The sequence below is a fragment of the Scyliorhinus canicula genome, chromosome 1 (genome assembly GCF_902713615.1).
Source record: "Scyliorhinus canicula chromosome 1, sScyCan1.1, whole genome shotgun sequence".
Lineage (NCBI taxonomy): Eukaryota > Metazoa > Chordata > Chondrichthyes > Carcharhiniformes > Scyliorhinidae > Scyliorhinus > Scyliorhinus canicula.
Genome location: NC_052146.1, coordinates 253,795,853 through 253,819,076, shown reverse-complemented (window position 1 = coordinate 253,819,076; position 23,224 = coordinate 253,795,853). Strand labels below are relative to the sequence as shown.

The window sequence follows — 23,224 nt, the reverse complement described above, 5'->3', positions numbered from 1 at the left end:
TTATGACACTTCCTCAGAGCCAACGCATATTAGACATCTAGAATCAGAGATGAGCCTTCAAACTAATTTGTGCCACAGCCTTTTCCCACCTCCATATCACTCAACTTTGGCCGTCTCAGCTCATCTTCTACTGAAAGCCTCAGCCCTGCCTTTGTTACCTCTACTAACACACTCTTGGCTGGTATCCCACCTCCAAAGCTCTGCTGCCTGTGTCTTAACTCACAGCAAGTTCCATTCCCCTATCACCCTCATGTTCCCCGAGCTACATTAGCTCTCGGTCAAGCAACATCTTGATTTTGAAGTTCTCATCCTTGTTTTCAAATTTCTCCATGCTTTTGCCTTTCCTATCTTTTAATTTCCTTCAACCCCACAAGATATCTGCACTCCTCTAATTCTGGTTTCTTGTGCATTCCTAATTATAATTGCTCTGCCATCAGTGACCATGTCTTCAGTTGCCATGGTCCCAAATCTGGAATTTCCTCGCTCCATCTCTCCACCTCACTTTCTTCCTTTAAGACACTTCTCGAAACTTACTTTTTGACCAAGCTACTTTTTGACTAAGCTTTCGCTCATCTGATGTAATATCTCCTTATAAGGCTCAGTGTCATGCTTGTTTGATAGTGCTCCTGAGAAGCACCTTAGAACATTTCATTACATTAAAAGTGCTATATAAATACAAATTGCAATGGTAATATCTTCTGGTTTTGATGAAGGATTAGAAACCTAAATACACGCCAAACCTAACCTTTTTCCCCTTCCCTGCATCTGCTGGTTTAGCTCAGTGGGCTAGACAGCTGGTTTGTGATGCAGAACAAGGCCAGCAGCACGGGTTCAATTCCCGTACCAGCTTACCCGAACAGACGCCGGAATATGGTGACTAGGGGCTTTTCACAGTAACTTGATACTTGTGACAATAAAAGATTATTATTATATGCTGCCTGATCTGAGCATTTCCAGCAGATTTTCCATTCTGTTAGCGTGTAATACAATTTAAATTATTACAATGAACCCAGTGATGGACCAATATAAATCTTCCATGTAATACTACCTGCAGTGCCTAGTGAATGCTGATCAATGAGTAACTAAACTAGCCACAAAATATTATCTAACAAAGGAAATTCAAGGCAGACACATCATGCTGGTTAAACACTCGTGTTTAATACTAATTAGATTTTGAACCTACTGGTGGGGGGAAAAGTGTAGGCTTTCATCCTTTGTTTAGAAGCAGAATATGAGCTGACACTGTGACAAATGTAGGGCAAGGGATTAGTTAGCTTAAAAAGGGAGGAAAATAGTACTTCTGAAAAGACTGACCAGTTACCTGTCTTCCTTCCAGCAGGCATAAAGTCTGGTGCAGGCTGACATTGTTTCTACAATTGCTTTCTTTTTAATTTGAAGGGCATTCCAACTAGTTTAATATTAGCCTGGTCCTTGGCAAAAGAGTATTCTACCTACAAGAATTAGTTAGTTTAATTGTAAAATTAGTCCACTCTAACCACAAGAGTGGATTCCATCACTTCTGGCCAAAGTCCAGAAATATGGTTATTGCAATGGCTCAAGTTAGCCAAAGATATTTAAACATGGCAAGTTTGCAGTTACTGTTAAAAGAAGCAAATTAGGAATAGACTTGGATGCCAGGAAAGCAAAATATTCACGGCTTTCTGTCAATATTAAATCACATTGAATAATAATGAGGAATGTGTGGCTATTCAGTGCTACCCTTCTCCTTTCAAATAACTTTCTTCATGATTAACTGCATCCTCCCCAATTACAGAACTGCATTCCAGTAACTTTAAAGTTAGATTTGAAGGTCACTACGTTTACAGAATATTTGCCTGATTTTTTATTCACAAAAGAAACATCATGAGAATAATATAACTGCCAAATGATCGCCAATCACAAAAGTGCCAACAGCAAATGCTTTTCAATATTAACACAAAGAAAAATGCTGGGGATACTGGAAATCTGAAATAAAAGCAGAAATTGCTGGAAATACTCAGATCAGGCAGCATCTGTAGAGAGAGAAATAGTTCAGGTCAATGGCTTTTCAAAGGTTGTGTACTCATTCCAGATTATTTTAGGCCAGATGTATCCTCACCTGACATACAATCTAAGTTTAATCGCCATCAGTGCCTCTAGATAGTGAGTCAGGAACTGTAACTTCTTTCCCACAAGCAAAGGTGATGAAAGGCTTCATGAAAGGTCATTGACCTGAAGCATTAACTCTGTTTCTCAACACTGACACTGCCTGACGTGTTGAATATTTCCTGTATCTTTGGTTTTTGCTTTTCAACATGTTGTTCCTTTAAGACCTCGGATATGTTCGACCAGTTTACTTACTCAAAGTTTAATCCAGGTGTCTTCATTTACGAGATGAACAAAGGACAAAATAGGTTCACAGTTTAACGCAATTTTATTCACAATTCTATTACTCAAGAAAATATGGCTCAGACTCACAGCTGAGCTTTGGGTTTTACCCGTACTTAGTAAAGAGGGCTGGCAGGCTTCGATCACTCGATGTTGATGTCTTCTCTGGGTTTGAAACCCAGGGCCCTTTCTTCTTGCGATGGATGTGCTTGGGAAACTCCCAGCTTCTCTCAAGATCTGTTTGATGCTGCTTTCTTATACTGGGAAGCTTGGATTGAGTCATGTGTATATGCCCACCACCGGCCATTGTCCTCGCCAGACCACACTGGTTAATGGGAAATACAGGATACTCCTGTTTATCAATGACGGTTCAATGAAGACCCACTGTCCTCTGAAACTCCCTTTGTCTGACCAGCATCAGCTCATTCAGGAATCTGATGGCTTCTTTTGTCTGTTCTTCGTGCTGCTGAAAAGAGGATCACCTGTGTCTGGAGGTTTGTTACATCGTCATAGACTTGGGAGTAGGTAATCAAAGTCCATATCTGTGGTGAACCACTGTGTGCACCTGTATTAGGGGATGTAAGGTAGGACCTGCACTACAGGTTAGACCGTAGCCCTTGCCGGCTAGCACCGCCCACAAGGAGCCGTATAAATATGCGTGTCCTCCTTCTGATCAGCCATTTCGCCAGCAGCAGTAGGAGGCCACGCATCTGACTGTAATAAAGCCACAGTTGTGCCAATCTGAGTCTTTCGTGCAATTGATCATGCATCAATTTATTACAGTCAGATTTACTAAGAGATGGCTATCAGAATCAAACCAGATCGCCTGCAGCTGGATCTGCACTCGCCCGACGCCAGAAAGGACTTTAATCACTGGCTAGCTTGTTTTGAAGCTTACATCAACGCTGCGACCCCCACACCAACTCGCTAAATTCCTCCGCACCGCCACTCTCCTCAACCTTACGTACAACAAGAAGTGTGTGTTCCGTACGACCTGCCTAGCCATCCTCAGCTATGTAGTCCAAAACGGACTTCTGGGGCCCGATCCCGACCGCATGCACCCCCTCATGGAGCTTCCCCTCCCCCAAGGCCCTCAAACGCTGCCTGGGATTCTTCTCCTACTACGCCAAGTGGGTCCCAAACTATGCGGACAAGGCCCGCTCACTCATACAGTCAACTCAATTCCCCCTTGCGGCAGAGGCACAACACGCCTTCGCCCAGATCAAAGCAGACATAGCCAAGACCGGGATGCATGCAGTAGATGAGGTACTCCCCTTTCAAGTTGAAAGCGACGTTTCAGACGTCGCCCTCGCTGCCACTCTAAACCAGGCAGGCAGACCCGTGGCATTCTTTTCACGCACCCTTCATGCCTCTGAAATTCGGCACTCATCTGTCGAAAAAGAGGCCCAAGCTATCGTTGAAGCTGTGCGGCATTGGAGACATTACCTGTCCGGCAGGAGATTCACTGTCCTCACTGACCAACGGTCGGTAGCCTTCATGTTCAATAACACGCAGCGGGGCAAGATCAAAAATGATAAAATCTTGCGGTGGAGAATCGAGCTCTCCACCTATAATTACGAGATTTTGTATCGCCCCGGAAAACTCAACGAGCCCCCCGGCGCCCTTTCCCGAGGTACATGTGCCAGCGCACAAGTAGACCGACTCCGGGCCTTGCATGACAGCCTTTGTCACCCGGGGGGTCACACGGCTGTACCACCTCGTCAAAGCTCGCAATCTGCCCTACTCCATTGAGGAAGTACGGGAAGTCACGAGGGACTGCCAGATCTGTGCGAGTGCAAGCCGCACTTCTACCAGCCAGACCACGCGCGCCTGGTGAAAGCCTCCGGCCCCTTTGAACGCCTCAGCGTGGATTTCAAAGGGCCCCTCCCCTCGACCGACTGCAACACATATATCCTCAGTGTGGTCAATTAAAACTCCAGATTCCCCTTCGCCATCCCATGCCCCGATATGACATCTGCCACCGTCACCAAGGCCCTCAACACAATCTTCGCTATGTTCAGATTCCCCGCCTACATCCACAGTGACAGGGGATCCTCATTCATGAGCGATGAGCTGCATCAGTTCCTGCTCAGCAGGGGTATCGCCTCCAGCAGAACAACCAGCTACAACCCACGGGGAATCAGGCAGGTAGAGAGGGAGAACGGGACGGTTTGGAAGGCCATCCAGCTGGCCCTACGGTCCAGGAACCTCCCAGCCTCTCGCTGGCAGGAGGTCCTCCCTGATGTACTACACTCCATACGGTCACTACTGTGCACCGCCACAAATAACACACCCCATGAACGTGTTTTTACCTTCCCTAGGAAGTCCACATGCGAGGTGTCGCTCCCGACTTGGCTCGCAGCTCGAGGACCGGTCCTTCGACGTAGGCACGTCCGACTCCACAAGGTGGACCCCTTGGTGGACAGGGTACACTTGCTCCACGCCAACCCCCAGTATGCCTACGTGGAGTTCCCCGATGGCCGCCAAGATACTGTCTCCCTCAGTGACCTAGCTCCGTCAGGTTCCACTCCAACACACTCCCCCACCCACGCGCCACCCTCCCCTCCCCCAGCGCTCCCAACATTAACCCCACCAGGTCCATCCCTCCTTCCCCTGCTCACGCAAGAGGACGAGGAAGATTTCGGCACGCTCCCAGGGTCATCCGACTATTGGCCAGCACCGACGTCGGCGACACCAGTACCGCCATCGCCGCCACCGTTACGTCGCTCCCAGCGAACCGTCAAAGCACCGGATCGAATTAACCTCTAACGGGCACCGGACTATCAAAATGGACATTTATGTCCCCTCCCCACTGTAAATTATTTGCAAAACTGTATATAGTTCCACGCCACCCCCGCCGGACTAATTTTTTTAACAGGGGGTGAATGTGGTGAACCACTGTGTGCACCTGTATTAGGGATGTAAGGTAGCACCTGTATTAGGGGATGTAAGGTAGGACCTGCACTACAGGTTCGCCAGTAGCCCCTGCCGGCTAGCTCCGCCCACAAGGAGCCATATAAATATGCGTGTCCTCCTTCTGATCAGCCATTTCGCCAGCTGCACTAGGAGGCCACGTATCTGACTGTAATAAAGCCACAGTTGTACCAATCTGAGTCTTTCGTGCAATTGATAGTGCATCAATATCACAATAACAGGTTTATGCTTTGACTTGAGTGCTTTTGTAGCCAGTATAGATTCCAGCCAGGGTTTCATGAGGCAGCCTCTGTTCCTGGTCCATGTGCATCCCATCAGCCTGCCTTCAGTACCACAAACATTATTTGTTAAAAATAACCTGTGTCTTATTTTTACTTTTTTTTTTAAAATCTGTCTAAATGTTACTTTTTTTTTAAAATCTGTCCAAAAAGTCAAGTGTCATGCAGGTTTGTTCAGAGCTGGAAATTTTCAGCTAACCAACCATGTTCAGGTTAACAATGAAGGAACGACAACCAGTTCTGTCCCATGCTTTGGGGGAAAAAGGTTACTGATCGTGATGTGGAAACCATACTTTGTTTGTATTTCAGGTGAGGATCTTTTTGGCCTAAAATAATCTGGAGAGAGCACCAAGCCTCTGATGAAAAAGCCACTGGCATGAATATTTCTAGCATTTGTTTATTTTTCAGATTTCCAGCATCTGCAGAATTTTGCTGTGATCACGCTCAGTATCTAAGGTATTGAATAACAAATGAACACTTAGATGAGACACCATGAGGTTGCTGTGGCCCATGGAACAATACTGAAGTGCCTTAAGAAGTGGAAGGTAAAGAATAAAATGCATCTTCGTGCAAAAGCTGCACTCCTTGAAAATCTTCAGGACCAGGGCAACTCTAGTTAAAACAATCATTAGAATTAAATACTACCACAGATATTGCCAGGCCTGCTGAGTCTTTCCAACATTCCCTGTTTTTACTTCAAATTTCCAGCATTCGGCTATTTTGTTTGCATGAAAGATGAGACACTGTCCTGAAATATAATATTTCAATAGTATTCATTTTTTGAACAGACTACAAGGGAGGAACAGCACAAATATATGGTTAAGAATCTCCGTGATCTACACTTTGTTTAAGATCAATGAAAAGAATCTGCATTTATGTTGTATTAAATAAAATTGAGTTAAGGGGAACAGAAAAGGCAACTTTAATCAGCATTAAAATCCTTTGATACAAACATCAAATAGGTTCTTTGGATACCATTCCAAATTGTACATATTTTATAAATACGCACGAGGAAACAATAGCCCTCCCCACCCCCCGAAACAATACACATTTTAGTCATTTCAGGCAGCTCCCTGGTTTAAAGCAATGACGACAGTGCTAATCAGAGAATGTAATAGACTGAAGACCCAATCCAAATGAATACATGTAATGTGAGCAGTCAAGGCTCTCCACATGCAAGCATTTTCAACTCATTTTATATCTGGTAATTTTTAAATGGACAGTAGCTAATTAAAATGCCAATACACATTTCTAGACTTGAGCAACTGTTGATCCAATCCAACCTAATTGAGCCGAGCCAACTATATCACCTGGTAAATCTACAGGGTCCATTCATAGCTTTGGGAACAGTATAATAGTGTCCCAAATATGTTTTCTCTCTTTTTAAATATTTATAAACTGGAATGATACCCAAAGAACATAATAATGTTACCAGGTCAGATAGTTGCTTTTCCATTTACGCAGAGAATTCTTTTGCAAAATACTCTTCACAGATCTAACTTAGTGGGAATTACATTTTGAACCCCAATCTTACCTAGAGAAAAAGGAGTCTGGAATCCACATTAGTGTTTGTCTTGAGGTGCTGAATCTACAAACACAAATAAAATCTGTATTATTGTGTAATGTAGCAATAAATTGGAAGAATTCAAAATGGGCTTACCAGATTCCTCATAATGAACTGCTTAATCACAGAATACTACAGTGCAGAGGAAACCTTTGGCCCATCGAGTCTTCACCGACGCATGAAAGATCCTGACCTGCCCACCTAATCCCACTTGCCAGCACTTGGCCCATAGCCTTGAATGTTCTTGCGTGCCTTGTTAAAGGATGTGAGGCATCCCGCCTCTACCACCCTCTCAGGCAGTGCACTCCAAACCGTCACCACTCTCTAGGTAAAAATGTTTTTCCTTAAATCCCCCATAAACCTCCCACCCCTCTCTTTGTGTCCTCTCTTTGTGTCCCCTCATAACCGATCCTTCAACTAAGGGGAACAGCTGCTCCCTATCCACGGCATTATAATCTTGTACATCTCAATCAAGTCTTCTCTGCTCCAGAGAAAACAACCTAAGCCTATCCAAACTCTCTTTATAACTTAAATGTTCCATCCCAAGCAACATTCTTCTCTGCATCCCCTCCAGTGCAATTACATCCTTCCTATAATGAGGCGACCAGAATTGCACAGTGCTCCAACTGTGGCCTCACCAGTTATTTCAGCTCCATCATGACCACCCTGCTTTTGCAATCCATGCCCCAATTGATAAAAGAGAGTGTCCCAAATGCCTTTTTTACCACCTTATTGACCTTCTCTTCTACCTTCAGAGATCTATGGACATATACGCCAAGGTCCCTTTGTTCTTCGGAACTTCCCAGTGTCAGATCTTTCATAGTATACTTCCTTATTAAATACTCCTTCCAAGTGCATCACCTCACACTTTTCAGGGTTAAATTCCATCTGCCACTTATCCTCCCATAACCATCCTGCCCATATCTTCCTGTAAGCCAAGACACTCAACCTGACTGTTAACCACCCAGCCAACCTTTGTGTCATCCGCAAACTTACTGATTCTATCCCGCCACATAGTCATCTATGTCATTTATATGACTAATAGGGACCCAGCATGGACCCCTGTGGTATGCCACTGGTCACTGGCTTCACAGGCACTGAAGCAGCCATCTATCTTCACCCTCTGTCTCCCACAGCTAAGCCAATTATGAATCCACCTGATCAAATCAAATCCCATATGTATTTGCCTTCTTAATAAGTTTCCCATGTGGGACATTGTCAAAGGCTTTGCTGAAATCCATGTAACAACATCAAATGCACTACCCTCATCTATACACTTGGCTACATGCTCAAAAAATGCAATCACATTTGTTGGGCATGACCTCCCTCTGACAAAGCTATGCTGACTATCCCTGATCAAACCTTGCCTCTCCAAGTGGAGATAGATTCTCTCCTTCAGAATCTCCTCCAGTAGTTTCCCCAACCACGGACGTGAATCTCACTGGTCTGTAATTTCCTGGTTTGACTCTGCAACCTTTATTAAATAGTGGGACCACCAGCTGTTCTCCAGTCCTCTTGGCACCTCTCACATGGCCAAAGAGAGGAATTTAAAATTTGGGTCCGAGCCCTGGCAATCTCCTCCCTCGCCTACTATAGCAACCTGGTACATGGAGATCTGTTCACTTTTAAGCCCTCCAATGCACTCCATAATTTGCTTGAGAACCTCACAATCTCTCGAATTCCATAACTACCTACTCATTCTCTTGGGTAAAGACTTAGGTTTACCATTTTGTTAAGTTCCTATCGAGCGAATAATACAAATCTGGGTTTGCTTATGATCTGGCCAGGATTTACAATCACCCAGAGGTAGACAACAGTTGGCCACTGATCACTTATGCGCTGCAAGGCTGCTGGCCCTCCGACCACCTATATTTGAGGATTACATCGCAGTGTTGTAGATACACAGTTCAACGCAACAATGCTTATCATCTCAAATACCCTCTGATCAACTCAACACCCCTGAGCAACATTCAGCCCCCTCACATAAGGTGAGAGACTGCAACAAGAAAACTCCTGCAGAAGGTTTACATTAACCCAAGCCAGCCACTCTTAACCACTGTGGAGAGCTGACCAGACATCCGTAACAAGTCCAGAATCAGAAAACCACCTTTTCATTGATTTATTATATTGTCCATGAGGAAACAGCACTGTAGGTGTGGGAAATGGTTAAGTAAATGCAAATCTCTGGTACTCCAAACCAAACATGTGCCAGGGTAATACTGCCTGCACAGTGAGGTATAGTAGCCAGAGGGATGAGCTACCTAGAAAGATCAACGGTCCATTCCATTCCAAAAGCTACTCCTGCCACGATGGGAGAGGGATAGGAACATGGATAAATTCACAGTCTTTCTTAAAATGCTTTTTTCTTTAAGATCAAGGCCATTGCACCCGTTTGTACACCATATCATTTACGAATGTTGAGCTAGCAAATTGCACAGCTGGGCCAGCCGCAGAAACAATTTAAATGTCTCAATATTTTTGGACGAGAAAAGATTATTTGCTAGTGCGAACAGATCTTACTTTTCAAATATCTTTAAGACAGAGATAGATAGGTTCTTGATTAATAAGGGGATCAAGGCTTATGGAGAGAAGGAAGGGGAATAGGGATAAGAAAAATATCAGCCATGATTGAATGGCAGGGCAGACTCAATGGGACGAGGGGCCTTATTCTGCTCCTATGTCTTATGGTCAGAATATGAAATATTAAAATAGATAAACAATCTCAAAATATGCTCTGTAACCTTAATCTTAGAAGGAAAATAAGAAACATAAACAAAAACGGAGCTGGTGGGACTTCACAGGTCAGATAGCCACGTCTGAACTGTCGATCAATTACAACACCAAAGGCTTATTATTTTATTTTGTTGGTTGAAGCAAAAAACATTACAAGATACTCAATGCTTTCATAAAGGGAACTTACATGCCAAGATAAATTTAGGGAAATTACTAAAATGCTGCACTACTGTTATTTGAAAAAAATAGATAAAATTCAGCAATTATCTGAATCCCAACAGAAAAACAAAAATGTACAGTGCCATGGGAGTGTCCCTTTAAGAAATATTTTTGACTTATCACATGGCTTCAGTGAAGTCATTATGTAGGTGGAGCTGGGCTGTGGTTCTGTTGGTTTTTACTTTCACTTTGAGTTTTAGGCTGGTTTGAACTACACAAGTTGAAAGCTCATTTTAAAAGCTGTTCCAGATACTTGGTAACTTAAAAGAGATAATTGTTTTCTGGAAGGAATTTAAATCTGTTTGAAAAGGGGAACAGAGTATCAATAACAAGTCTTAAAGACAGTGCTGGGTCACACCTTTGAAATGGGGTTTCTGGTTTTACTTGGATTTTGTTATTGATTTGGAACAGTGAAGGGGAAATTCACTAAGAGTTATACATAAATTACTGCAGCTGTGTGGGGTCTTTATGTTTGTAGTTGATAACAATTCTTACTGTGTGTGTTAATACAAATGTTAACTAAATTCTTAGAATAAAGCTTGTTTCTTTTTATTAAAAGCACCTAAGAACTTTGCTGAAGAACACCTGAAAGGCATGCTCTTGTGCTCATCCCATCCAAGCCAAATTCAATAAACAGTTGTAGGTCAGGTGAACTCCATGATATACAATGGAGTTTTCTAAACCCTAGCCCATAACAACGGATATGTCAGTCATAGATCATAAAACTGGCCTGGAAAAAAGTTATCCAGACTCAAAATTAGCTCCATTCTTTCTCTCTGTGATTATCCAACTGTTTCGGTTTCAGATTCTAGCATCCACAATAATTTGCTTTTATAAAATGGGTCTGATCAGTTCATCCCTTCACAGTTTTGTTCTAATCTTATCACTGAGTGTCCATTAAAATGGTGATATGATTTTAACTGCTGAACTGCCAACAGCTGAAAGGAATTATGTAATTTGTGGGCCAAGTATTTGTTATTCACTGCAACACAACGATTGCCTAGTACAGCAGTCAAGAAGATGTTTTGCACAGTTAAGATTTTTTTTAAATATGTAAATCACAGTTCTAGAAAATGTGGTGCCTAATGATCCCAGACCAGACCCCAACAGTGATGAGGATACTGGACCAAAACCCCAATATTTTAGTTTATTTTGTAAGACTGTGCAGAATGAATGATTTGCTCCAGGAGTGACTGCATGAAAAATGGGGCTTTGGTATTTTAAAACAAAGCTTTATTATAATACAATATTATACACTTTAACTTTGCACCCAAAAATAACAGCTTATGATTATCCCTTAACATTACTACTCAATTCCCACTTAACAAGAAAAGAAACATACAGCTCTCAATCCATCTTAAAATCAGCATGGCATACTTGCTTCACAGAACAGATTTTGGCTCCTGTTAGAACCCCTGACTGAATATCTTCAAATAGCTGCTTCAACTGGTTGTTTCAACTTCTTCCTCGTCTTCAAACAACACTGCTCTGTTTTTAAAATATTATTATTCTTTTTATCCTACTGGGAAAGAAAACTGCCTTTATTCGTGGTAAAAATAACAAGGATTGCCCAATCAGACTTCAACACTTCTCCCAAAAGCCTTCTCAAAATCTCAGTTCCATCAGCACTATCATCTCTCCAAGCTGAAAAACAAATAAACTTATTCCTTCCACCATACCTCTTTAAAGTAAGCTATGTTATGATTTTTCCTCCTATGTCTACTTCATTGCACATAACCAAACAAAGGTAAGTAAAAAATAAGCTATGTATACATTTTCCAACTGTGTCTACTCCATTTTAGAGGTGGGATCCAGGTGACTAAACTACAATATTTGACTGGTTGGGAAAATCAATTTTTAAAAATCGGTTTCCACCCAACTAGGAGACAAACCATCAAAGTATGGGGGAGACAGTAGCTTAATGGTAATGTCACTGGACTAGTCATCCAGAGGCCTAGGGACACAGGTTCAAATCCCACCATGACAACTGGTGGAATTTAAATTCAATTAACAAACCTGGAATTGAAAAGCTAGTCTCAGTAATGGCGACTGTCATCAACTGTTGTAAAAACCTATCTGGTTCAATGTCCTTTAGGGAAGAAAATCTGTCATCTTTACTTGATCTGACCACAACAGTTAACTCTTAGAAAAGGCAAATTACTGTGGATGCTGGAAGCTGAAACAAAAACAGAAAATTCTGGACAATGTGGAGAGAACACAGAACTAATGTTTCAAGTTTGAATGGCTCTTTATCAAAGCTACAGCGACTGGAAATAGGATGAGATTTATACTGTTCGGAGGGCGGCGGGTCCATAGAGCCATGGGCTGGATAGAGGGCCAGCGATAGGTGATGATCGACAAAGATGTTATGGGCAAAACAACAAAGGAAATGTAAACGGTGATGATAATGACTAGAAGGGCGCTGATAGAAATAAAAATGGGCTGAAGGTGGAGGAGAGACTGCCTTTTGAAACAGCCAAGCAAGGCTCTCACACTTAAAGGCCGAATAAGGATGCTGACAAATGCTGACCTTGCCAACAACACCGACACCCACATCCCATGGAAGAAAATAAAAAGTGCTCACAGAATTGGAGCAGTGATACAACATTGGTTCATTGTTTTTTTTCAAAGAAAATCATAACTTTAAACAGAAAAATTAGAAAACATCAAAGTTTATAGCAGTGCAAGGTTTGCCAACTGGTCACAGCAGCAGTGTTCAGAACATGCTGTCCCAAAATTGCAATGTGTCCATTTGGCAACCTTTATTTAGATCTTCATTCGTGGTTATGATGTATCTTTCAAGTCAAGGGAAATAGATACATTTAAGCAGCTCATCTCATTCTTGGGCCACCTACAGTTTCAAAATATGTTCAGTCACATTTAAAAATGTAAAGATCTTTATATCAAAATATTCTACTGAACACTAAGGGAATGTTTTCAGTTACTGGAGGTGATGTCCAGTAACTCCGCATATATGCCAAGCTTTACAGTAGGCATTAACTAGTACAACAGTACGGTATTTTCTAATAGGTTCAATTTGTGTTCTGAAGATGACCATGATGGCTAATTGAGAATATAGTTGCTGCAATGTATCTAAAGTTTGCTGAAATGTTTCTTTAAAATGATTACTTTGTTTTTGTGCGCAATGTGATGCAAGTTGAGTCACCCAATATCACCACAAAGATACTGCAAAGCTAGGTGATGAGTAAATCTTTCTTTGATCTGCTGCAATATGCCTTAGCCCCACCCTCAGAAAAACACCCTTCTGCAACAAGGCGACATCCTTTTCACCAGTTCCCAAACAAACCACCCTGCAACTTCTGAGGAAGACAAGCCAATGAGTGACCAATTATACAGTTGTAGCCCATGAGGCCCGTGACTAGTTGGATTTACTAGAGTCCCCAAATTAATTTAAGATGTAATTTCTAAAGCCTGCTGTCTAACTAGACATGAATGTGAAATGGTATTCCAGGATGAAAGTAGTGTCTAACTGACTATGTAACCAAGCTCCTGGAAAACAGGTTTTAATAATTTACTGTTGATAGCACTGTGTCACGATTCAGAACATTCTCTCTCTTTGCAACATGGAGATGCATCTCGCAAGAATGGTGACCCTTTAAATAAAATCTAATTTGAAACACTGTACAGTACAGCAGTATCATACATAATTAATTATCTAATATGAAGATGACTTGTATCAAATGAATACCAAGAGCCATCAAATAAACAACCAGTGGCACTGAAACAAGAGGTACCTCAAGAGGATTTGATGTTCAGTTGAGTTGGTGCACTTCCCCATTTATATTATCAGCTAAAGATGTTTGCTTCTGTCCACACTTCCCCATGGCACCTCACTAGTTACTTCTTTTGATACTAATAGAACTTTCTTTCCAACCCTTCATTTCAGATAATTTGAGACCTATTTTAGGAGTACACCGTGGGTGGATTATATCCTTATGGGCCAATGCCCTATATGGTTCTGTATCAGCGTTGTTAAAATTTAAATATAGTCATAGAAGTCCCGCTATGAAGCTTGTTATCTCCTCAAAAAACTCATGATTTGTCAGCTATAATCTTTGTTCCAATTAAACTGGCTCATTTCTATTCTGTTGTTCTCTAGCTGGTTCATTATTTGTTCCTTCAAGATGCACATCAGCTTTCTGCCTATAATAAAAGTATTCCTTTTAGTTCAATCTTCAGGTACGAGGGTACCCTGAAGATATCCACCAGAATGTGTTCATTCACTAACTACTTACTTCAATTTCTTGAATGCAATCAGTTGGAACCCAAATTCTTGGCTTTCTTCCTTCAATTCTTTCAGGTTGTCTCAAATGCCTTGCAATCACCATCTTCAACAAGGAAATCTGAACAATTCCCTTTCAAATTCAACAATATTGTCACCATAGAACCTTCCACACATCTCCCAAACCCATGATATCTTACCGTCTGGAAAGACAAGGCAGCCACCATGCAGATAATGTGTATTGTCCATTTTAACATACCATCTGCATGACTGTACAAAATAAAATAAAAAGGTACTGCACACATAAACACACAAAAAAAACCGAAGTTATATGGGAATTTGAACACCATCGCCTCCAGGCTAAATGCTATCCTGATTTTGAAAATATTGCCATTCATTCATTGTTATTGGGTCAAAAACCTGGAACCCCCTTCCTACTACCTTCACCGCACCACTGAAGCAGTTTGAATTTAACTGAAGACATCTCACCACAAAAGTTAGGGCAATTTGAGTGGGCAATAAATGTTTGGGCCTTGTCAGCAATACCCTCATCCCAATAAGTAATACATTTTTGAGGAACTTTTATTGGCCCTGTCCCTTCAAAACTATTCCCTTTGTCACAGACATTTGTCCACTTCTCTCCCCAACTGGTATGTAGTTATTGTGTTCAACGAATTTCTGAAGATTTGAGCTGTGTTGTTCTGCTCCTGTGGGGCTACACTCCAAAATATTGCGGTCATTAGTTGTGTGCAGATCCATAAATCAATCTATAATTCAGGATTGTTTTTTCTTCACTGACCGCTGATGCTAACATGGTCCTTCAATGGTGAACGGGTGACAGATTAGAGCAACCCTGTGAGCTCGGGGCAGAGGCAACAGTTTGGAGCAGCACCCTTGGGAGAGACTTGTGCCACCCGTCGAGGCACCATGAAGGTTTAAATGAGGCTGTAAAGGAGAAAGAGGAGGGAGAAGATGCACCGGTAAAAGGCTGTCGGAGGGATGCTGGTTACAGAGTTCAGTGGGAGAACAGGGCGGCAGAGTGTGCCTAGGCCGGCCCGCTGCCTCCTTGTTTACCTGGTGCCGCCCACGTTGAGCTGGATGATCTCAGCCGCCGCCGCCGCCGCCGTCAAGTTGCTGCAGCTCCCCGCCATTTTCCGCCGGGCTCGCTTTGCCCCCACCTCTCCCTCACTCGGCCCAGCCGTCACACCGAGTGCAGCCTCGGCTCACCGCGTCGTGGCCACCGCCGTCACCCCATTCTTGTTCCGCATCGCAGCCCCGACGGACAGCATCATTCCCCTCTCCGGCCACGGGCCTGCCCTCCCTGGGCCCAGGTGCTCTCTGCAGCTGACGACAGCCTCCCTGCGCCCCGCCCCAGGCCTCGGCCCGTCTGCCCTCCGCCTCCTCCGCCTCGCAGCTCAGTAGCGCCCTCAGCCGCCCCAGTGCGCATCTACACCTTCCTCTGTGTCTGTCTCCCGCTCCATCTGGGTCCACGTTCCTCTTTCCTTCACTCTTGGGTTGATTTTCGTCTTTCTTTCGAAACTTCACCATCGTGATGTTTGATTCCCTTCCCATCTGTAACATTTCTGTCCACCATTTGGTCGGATCCATGTGCCTGGAACGGAAGAATCTCCGCCTCACCAAACTCGTCCCTGAATATTTTGACGAAAGGTCATCTAGACTCGAAACATTAGGGGCGCGATTCTCCGGACTCACGACGGTTCGGAGAATAGCGGGCGTCGGAAATTTTTACGGCGACGCTGTTCCGACGCCCTCCCGCTATTCTCCGAACCCCGCAAATTGTCGGAGTCGCGTTTCCCGACAGACGCCTCCTTCCCGCCCCTGACACGACCAGAATCGCCACTGAGAGCCCCCCCGCTATTCACCGGCCCGGATGGGCCGAAGTCCCGACGTCATGGCGCCCTGTTTGGACGTCGTGAAACACACCTGCTTTTTAAATTCGTCAACCAGTCGGCCTGGCTGACGACTGCTTGGAGGAGGTCAGGGCACCACTCTGCGCACCGCTCAGCGCACCGCTCAGCCCACCGTTCAGCGCACCGCTCGAGTCTGGCCACAACGAGGAAGGCATCCCTGGGAACGGGAGGGGGTCCAGAACGGGGGCAGTGGGGGGGAGACGGGGGAGGCAGTGGGGGCGACGGGGGAGGCAGTGGGGGCGACGGGGGAGGCAGTGGGGGAGACGGGGGAGGCAGTGGGGGAGACGGGGGAGGCAGTGGGGGAGACGGAGGGGGCAGTGGGGGGGAGACGTGGGAGGCAGTGGGGGGGAGACGGGGGAGGCAGTGGGGGAGACGGGGGAGGCAGTGGGGGAGACGGGGGAAGGCAGTGGGGGGCGACGGAGGGGGGGGGTTAGGTAGAGAGTGAGCCGTCCAAGCCCGTAACAAAATGTCTGCCACCATGCCATGGTGTGCAGGTGACGAGGACACGGCCGCTGGTTCCCCTGTGGCTTCCGGACACAGGCCACTGACGCACCCGTGAGGAGGCCATAGTTTACTGGCCGTTGGATGCAGAAAGTGACCAGGGGTTAGGCTGACCGCGTGTCAGCAGCGCGACCAGGCCACCGGGACACACTGGTATCCCATGGCTGGCGGCTGCCGAGGTGTCGACTAACCTCCGTCTAACATGTCCCGTTTCTCTGCCTCCCACCACCCTTCTGTAGGTTAGCACGATGCATGGGAACAGAACGGCTATGTTCTGCGCAGTGGTTGGGGCCGCTCTACTGGATTTGGAGATGCAGCAGCATCCACACCCACAACCCGCAGTGGCTGCAGGGCCAGCTGCAGCAGCAGAGGGAAGGGCCGAGGAGTTGCCAGTCGTCGAGCAGCATGGGGGGGGGGGGGGGGGAGGAGGAGGAGGAGGAGGAGGAGGAGGAGGAGGAAGAGGAGGAAGAGGAAGAGGAGAGAGTGAGGGTGCAGCCACGGCGTCAGAGGCGACGACCAAAGCCGAGGGTGTACCGTGTCCGGGTCTCTTTCCTAACAATGCCGGACATCATCTGCAGGAGGAGACTCCGGCTGAGTAGGCAGACGGTGATACATATCTGCGAACTCCTGTCGCACCTCGCCCCACGTGGAACGGGGGGAGGACACGCGATCCCGGTAGCCATCAAGGTGACGGTCGCTCTGAACTTCTATGCTACCAGCTCCTTCCAGTCTCCGAGCGGGGACACTCCGGGATCTCCCAGTCATCGGTGCACAGGTGCATCCGGGATGTGACCGACGCCCTCTATGCCATCGCCGACCGCTACATCACCTTTCCCGAGGACCGAGCAAGTCAAGACTCACGAGCCCGTGGATTTGCCAGTGTGGCCGGGATACCGAGGGTTCAGGGGTCAATCGACTGTGTTCACGTCCCCATGCGCCCGCCTGCTGTGGACAAGGAAGTGTTCACAAACAGGAGGGGGACATACTCCATTAATGTCCAGGTGGTATGCGACCCCCACATGAGGTTCATGAACGTCTGTGCAAGGTTCCCAGGGAGTGTGCATGACTCCTACATACTAGAGCAGTCGTTCATCCCTGCGATGTTTGAGGGACGTCCCCCCGGCTGAGGGGCTGGTTGCTAGGTGACACGGGTTATCCCCTGAGGTCTTGGCTGATGACGCCTATACGGAGGCCTCAGACCAATGCGGAAACACGATACAACGAGGCCCATGCAGCAACCAGGGGTGTGGTGGAGCGCTGCCTTGGCCTCCTGAAGATGAGATTCAGGTGCCTGGCCCGCTCCGGAGGGGCCCTGCAGTACCAGGCCGAAAGGGTCGCTCGCATTGTAGTGGTCTGCTGTGCGCTGCACAACATCGCGATGCAGAGGGGAGATGCCCTGCTGCAGGAGGCGGAGGGAGAAGCTAGTGGCAGTGGTGCCAGCACAGAGGAGGAGGAGGAGGAGGAGGAGGAGGAGGACGCTGGCGGAGTGGCGGGCGCAGCACGCAGACACGACCCAGGTGCTGGTGATGTCCAGGAGGCGGCACGACGGACCCGGCAAGGACGGCGGGCACGCGACGCCATGGTGGCACCATGGTTCACGCATCGCATGTGACGTCCCTGATGAACACCAAACCACCACCTGCATCACTAGTCATGCAGAGGGTCACCACACAACTGCCACCACCACAACCCCCCCCCCCCTCAGTGTACACTGCTCCACTTCGACATGACGCTTATCACTGGGTACAGACGGAATGGCACAACATTGATGGCTGTGTCAGCGGGTGTGATCAGTGCCATGTGGAATGATGACAGCCCGCTCTGCGATGAGCTGTGAGCTCAGAATCGTTAGAGAGAGTCTGACCCATGGCAATAGCTGAACCATCCACCTTGGTGGCCGCTGAGATCGTCACGGACACTCCAGCACGTGCCCGCGTGGGCTAGCTGTGGGAGGGGGTAGGGGGGAAGGGACTGCACACCCGGGACCGAGGTTTCACCACCCGTCACCCCCAGCGACACTCGGTCACCATCACGATTCCTGTGGCTGTGGAACAATCACACGGTATTACAAGTAAGGTGGAACAGTGCGTTTAATATTAACAATTATTTACAGGTGCCCTAGCCCCTACAACTAAACTGTGTCCTTCACCCGTGCCAACTTACTCAGTGTCTATCTTAGTTGCCTTACGGGCCCTACCACTACGTCTAAGTGAATCCCCAGATGATACAGCAGGAGTGGAGGAGGATTGCTGCGAATCGCCCCCCTCGAATCGTTTCTCCTTCGCCAAGCGTTTCCTGGGGCGACCCGGCCTTGATGGGCCAGGCTGCTCTGCGGGCGTCTCGGGTGACATTGTGCCACCCTGCTCTGCCTGCTGCCCACCCGATGCACCAGGGATGGGACGGGGGGAGGCCGAGAATTCCGGGACGTCCCGTGATGGAGTTAATGGGACGGGCCCCGAAACCTCCTCCTCCCTCGGGGAGCCCGGTGGCCCCCGGGCCTCACTTTGGGACAGAGGTGCGAGCGGGGATGTGCCCCGTCGCACCACCGACACCTGGCGCTGCCAGTCCTGGAGGCCTGCAACGGTATCCACCAGGATCCGAAGGTTTGCAGAGACGGAGTCCAGGGAGTTAGACATTCCAGCCAGCGACTGTGCGATCTCAACCTGTGTGTGCACGACGCCATCCAGCACATGTGTCAGGCGGTTGATGGTCTCCGCGACTGACAGCTGGGACTGTGCCAGCGACTGCTGGGACTGTGCCAGCGACTGCTGGGACTGTGCTATCGACTGCTGGGACTGTGCCATGGCGTGCTGCGACTGGCCAATGACCTGCTGAGACTCGGCCATGGCCCGCAGGGCGCCGGCAATGTCGGTTTGGCTCTGGCACATTGCTGCCTGTGAGAGGGCAACCCTGTCCAGGGCCGAGGATGACGCGTGCACATTAACCCCAACGTCTTGCATAACCTGACCCATTGCCTCCACCGCGGATGCCACCCGTGCGGTGTCGGCCTGGGTCTCTACCATGAGCGTCACCACTCCCTGCTCTTGGACGCGGTTCGACTCCTCTAACAGCGTCTGCAGAGTCTGGAAGGAAGCCCTCATCCCGTCATTGTTTCCCTGGGTTTCCTGAGGCATCGGCTATCGGCTGTGCGGGTGGGTTGAGAAACTCCAGGAACTCCGAAAACGTCTGGGAGCCAGCTGCATCCTGGGCCTGGTCTGGCCTCCGCGAGTCCGGGCCCTCTGTTGCTCCGACCTCCACCTGCTGTACCTGCTCATCTGTGATGTGCCAACCAGACTGTGCCCCAGGAGACTCATCACTAAATAGGCCCGCCGGGGTGTGTATCTCTGGGATGATGGATGTGGTGGGAGAAAGCAGTGCCGCAAGCCCGACGCTCTCAATGCTTAGGTCCTCGTCCATGGTGTGGGGCTGCTCAGCGACAGGAGGGTTGTCCCTGGCCATTTCTGGTGGTGGTGGTGGACGTCGAACCCTCTGTGCGTCCTGGTCCGCAGATTGGGTTGGGGCGGATAGGGCTGCCCGCTGATCGGGCACCCTCTGTTGTGAGGCCCCGGGTGAGGTGGCGGCAGATTCCTGTCTCCGTCTGCAGCCAGACGGCCCTGGTCGTTCGGCATCATGTCCTAGGGAAGAGAATGAGACGGGTTATTTCGATTTGCTCGGCAGGCCGCTGGACGGTCCCAGTGGGCAGGGTGTGTGAAGGGACAGAGGATGGGGGAGGTGTCCCAGTGGGCAGGGTGTGTGAAGGGACAGAGGATGGGGGAGGTGACCCAGTGGGCAGGGTGTGTGAAGGGACAGAGGATGGGGGAGGTGTCCCAGTGGGCAGGGTGTGTGAAGGGACAGAGGATGGGGGAGGTGTCCCAGTGGGCAGGGTGTGTGAAGGGACAGAGGATGGGGGAGGTGTCCCAGTGGGCAGTGTGTGTGAAGGGACAGAGGATGGGGGAGAGGTCCCAGTGGGCAGGGTGTGTGAAGGGACAGAGGATGGGGGAGGTGTCCCAGTGGGCAGGGTGTGAAGGGACAGAGGATGGGGGAGGTGTCCCAGTGGGCAGGGTGTGTGAAGGGACAGAGGATGGGGGAGGGGGGGGTGTTTGTCAGGGAGGGTTGTCTCACTTGCTGCAGTTCCGCCAACCTCGCATTGCGCGATATCGCGGGTGGCAGACCCCCCGACAAGGTCCAGTGCCCTCTGTTCAAAGGTGCTGAGGGGGTGCATGTTGGGCGAACCCCCTCCAGTCTTGTGCCGCTCACGGTGGTTATGACCGGCCTTGGCCTGTTGGGGGAGGGAACATAGGTAGATCATTACAAAACGGTAGGTATCAGCAGTCCGTTCAGATACTGGCACAGTTTGGGGGGGGCAAGTTGTCATCAGATGATTGCATCTCTCCTCGGGGCCAGAGCGCTGGGTCTGTGACAACTTTGTGAACCACCCTCAAATAACTCTGCCCCAATCCCTCTCCCCCCCCCCCCCCCCCCCCCGGGCAGTTAAGGGGGAGGGATGGTTGTGACTAGGGGGCACCCTCATGGCACTTACCCTGGCAGACCTGGTGAGGTCGTGTAACTTCTTCCGACATTGCTCTGCTGAGCGAGGGGTCTGCCCCACAGCACTGACGGCAGCAGCCACGTCACGCCAGGCCTGGCGTACCGTGCTGGCAGGTTGGCGATGCCCTCTCCGCGGGCGGATGATGCCCCTCCTCTGCTCCACGGCATCGAGCAGCGCCTCGACGTCTGCATCTACAAAGCGAGGAGCAGCTCTCCTCGGCTCCGACATCCTGCCCGACAGATTCTGTGGTCGCCCGCGCCTTTTTACGGCGTCGGGCGGCGTCACATGGGCGGGTTCGTGTCGTCGTCGCGTTCCGTCGTCATCACGCACGTAATTGACGCGGCCGCGCTACTAGCCCATTTCCAGGAAGTGAATCCGTCGGGAAATGAAGCCTTCGCGACCGTCGTAAAACGGTCCCGATTTTTACGACGGTTTGCCGACTTTCCGCGGGTGCGGAGAATTTCACCCTAGCTCTTTTCTCTCCCAGCCAGATGCTGCCAGACCTGCTGAGATTTTCCGACATTTCCTCTTCTGCTGACTATTAATGGTTATGTGGGTTCAAATCAGGAGCCTCATGACCTCGAATTGCCCCCCCCGCCCCCCGATCTGCCAATAAACAGGATGAGGCTGCATGACAGGACAGGTTACAATTGATGGGAAAGATGTCAATCTGCTTTCCAAAATCAGCAGTGTTTTTGTAGGTTTTACATCGTCTTTTATCTCTTCAGTTGCCCTTCGTTGTTCTATTGACAAGTAGAACTCTTGCCCTTCGGGATATAAATTTTCTCTTATCAATATAAATCAGTTTTTGAACACCTCCCACTGATCTGTCATTTTATCCATTAACTGATTTGCACAATTTACTGTGAACAGTCCTTGTCCCATTCCACTGAAGTCAATCTAATCTAAATCTAGAATCTTAGTAGCTGTTACATGTTTTTCCCTTTCAAACATTACATTTAATTCAATTATATTGTGGTCAGTATTAGACTCATTTTTATGCACTGTTAGACTGTTGACTAAATCTGACTCATAACGCGTTACTAAATCTAAAATGGTCTGCCACTTTTTGGTTCGAGGACATATTTTTGCAAAAAACAACCTTGGACATGCTCAAGAAATACATTACATTTTACTGTACGCTAATCCACTTACTTCAATCTGTATGAAGATTAAAATTCCCATTCAGAACACTTTACCTTCAAAAGATGCTTGTCTAATTTCAGCATTTATATAAGCTACCACTTCAAAACTACTACCAATCGGCCTGTACACAATTTCTACAGTCTTAATTTCTACAGGCTACAGTCTTTAATCCTTTTCCATTAATTCTACCCAAAATGTCTCCAGTGTCTGCTGAGCTCCTGTAACATCCTCCTCATCATTGAAGTGATTTCATCCTTAATGCCCACATTTTAAACTCCACCCCCCACCCCACAACCCAAGCCTGTCACAGTCCCTCCAGTTCCTGCATTTTGTTCCAGGCAGCAAGCTGCAGTGACTCTTCTGGCCACGCCAAATTCTGACCTGAGGTTACTTCTCCCTCTCTACCAAGTTATCTCTCTTTCCTGCAGCCCTTATAAACTTGTAATATTTAATTCCTATCCTGACTGTCCTGCAGTCATGTGGCTACAATGTCATTCCTTCCATGTTGAATTACACTTGCAACTTATTCAATTTGTTGTTACACTCTGTGCATTTGAATAAAATAACTCTTATTTGGGCAGTAGACCCAAATCTCTGCTCTAAGGTTTTATCCGGGCATTTCCTATTTCTCCCTTCTGTTTTAATAACTTTACATCTTTTAATCTACCTTTACATGCAGAACCTGCAGCTGAGGAGACTGAGATGAAGGGAGGGATATTCCAGCCCTTCTCGCTAGCAGGATCTTCCAGACCCGCCAAA

General features: G+C 47.6%; 1 protein-coding gene across 3 annotated transcripts in view; it reads right to left on the bottom strand.

Moving 5' to 3' along the window:
* kctd3 (potassium channel tetramerization domain containing 3) overlaps nt 1-15,729 on the bottom strand; it is a 105,627-nt gene extending 89,898 nt beyond the window's left edge. For 2 of the 3 annotated variants that reach the window (XM_038811678.1, XM_038811687.1), the window contains exons 1-2: nt 15,413-15,728; nt 7,114-7,167 (exon numbers count right to left, since the gene is read on the bottom strand). In XM_038811678.1, the coding sequence (XP_038667606.1) occupies nt 7,114-7,167; nt 15,413-15,489 (131 nt within the window). In that variant the 5' untranslated portion in view covers nt 15,490-15,728. Of the gene's footprint in view, nt 1-7,113; nt 7,168-15,412 lie in introns of all 3 variants that reach the window. The other variant, XM_038811697.1, reaches the window with a different exon arrangement.
* Between the last annotated feature and the right edge of the window lie 7,495 nt (nt 15,730-23,224).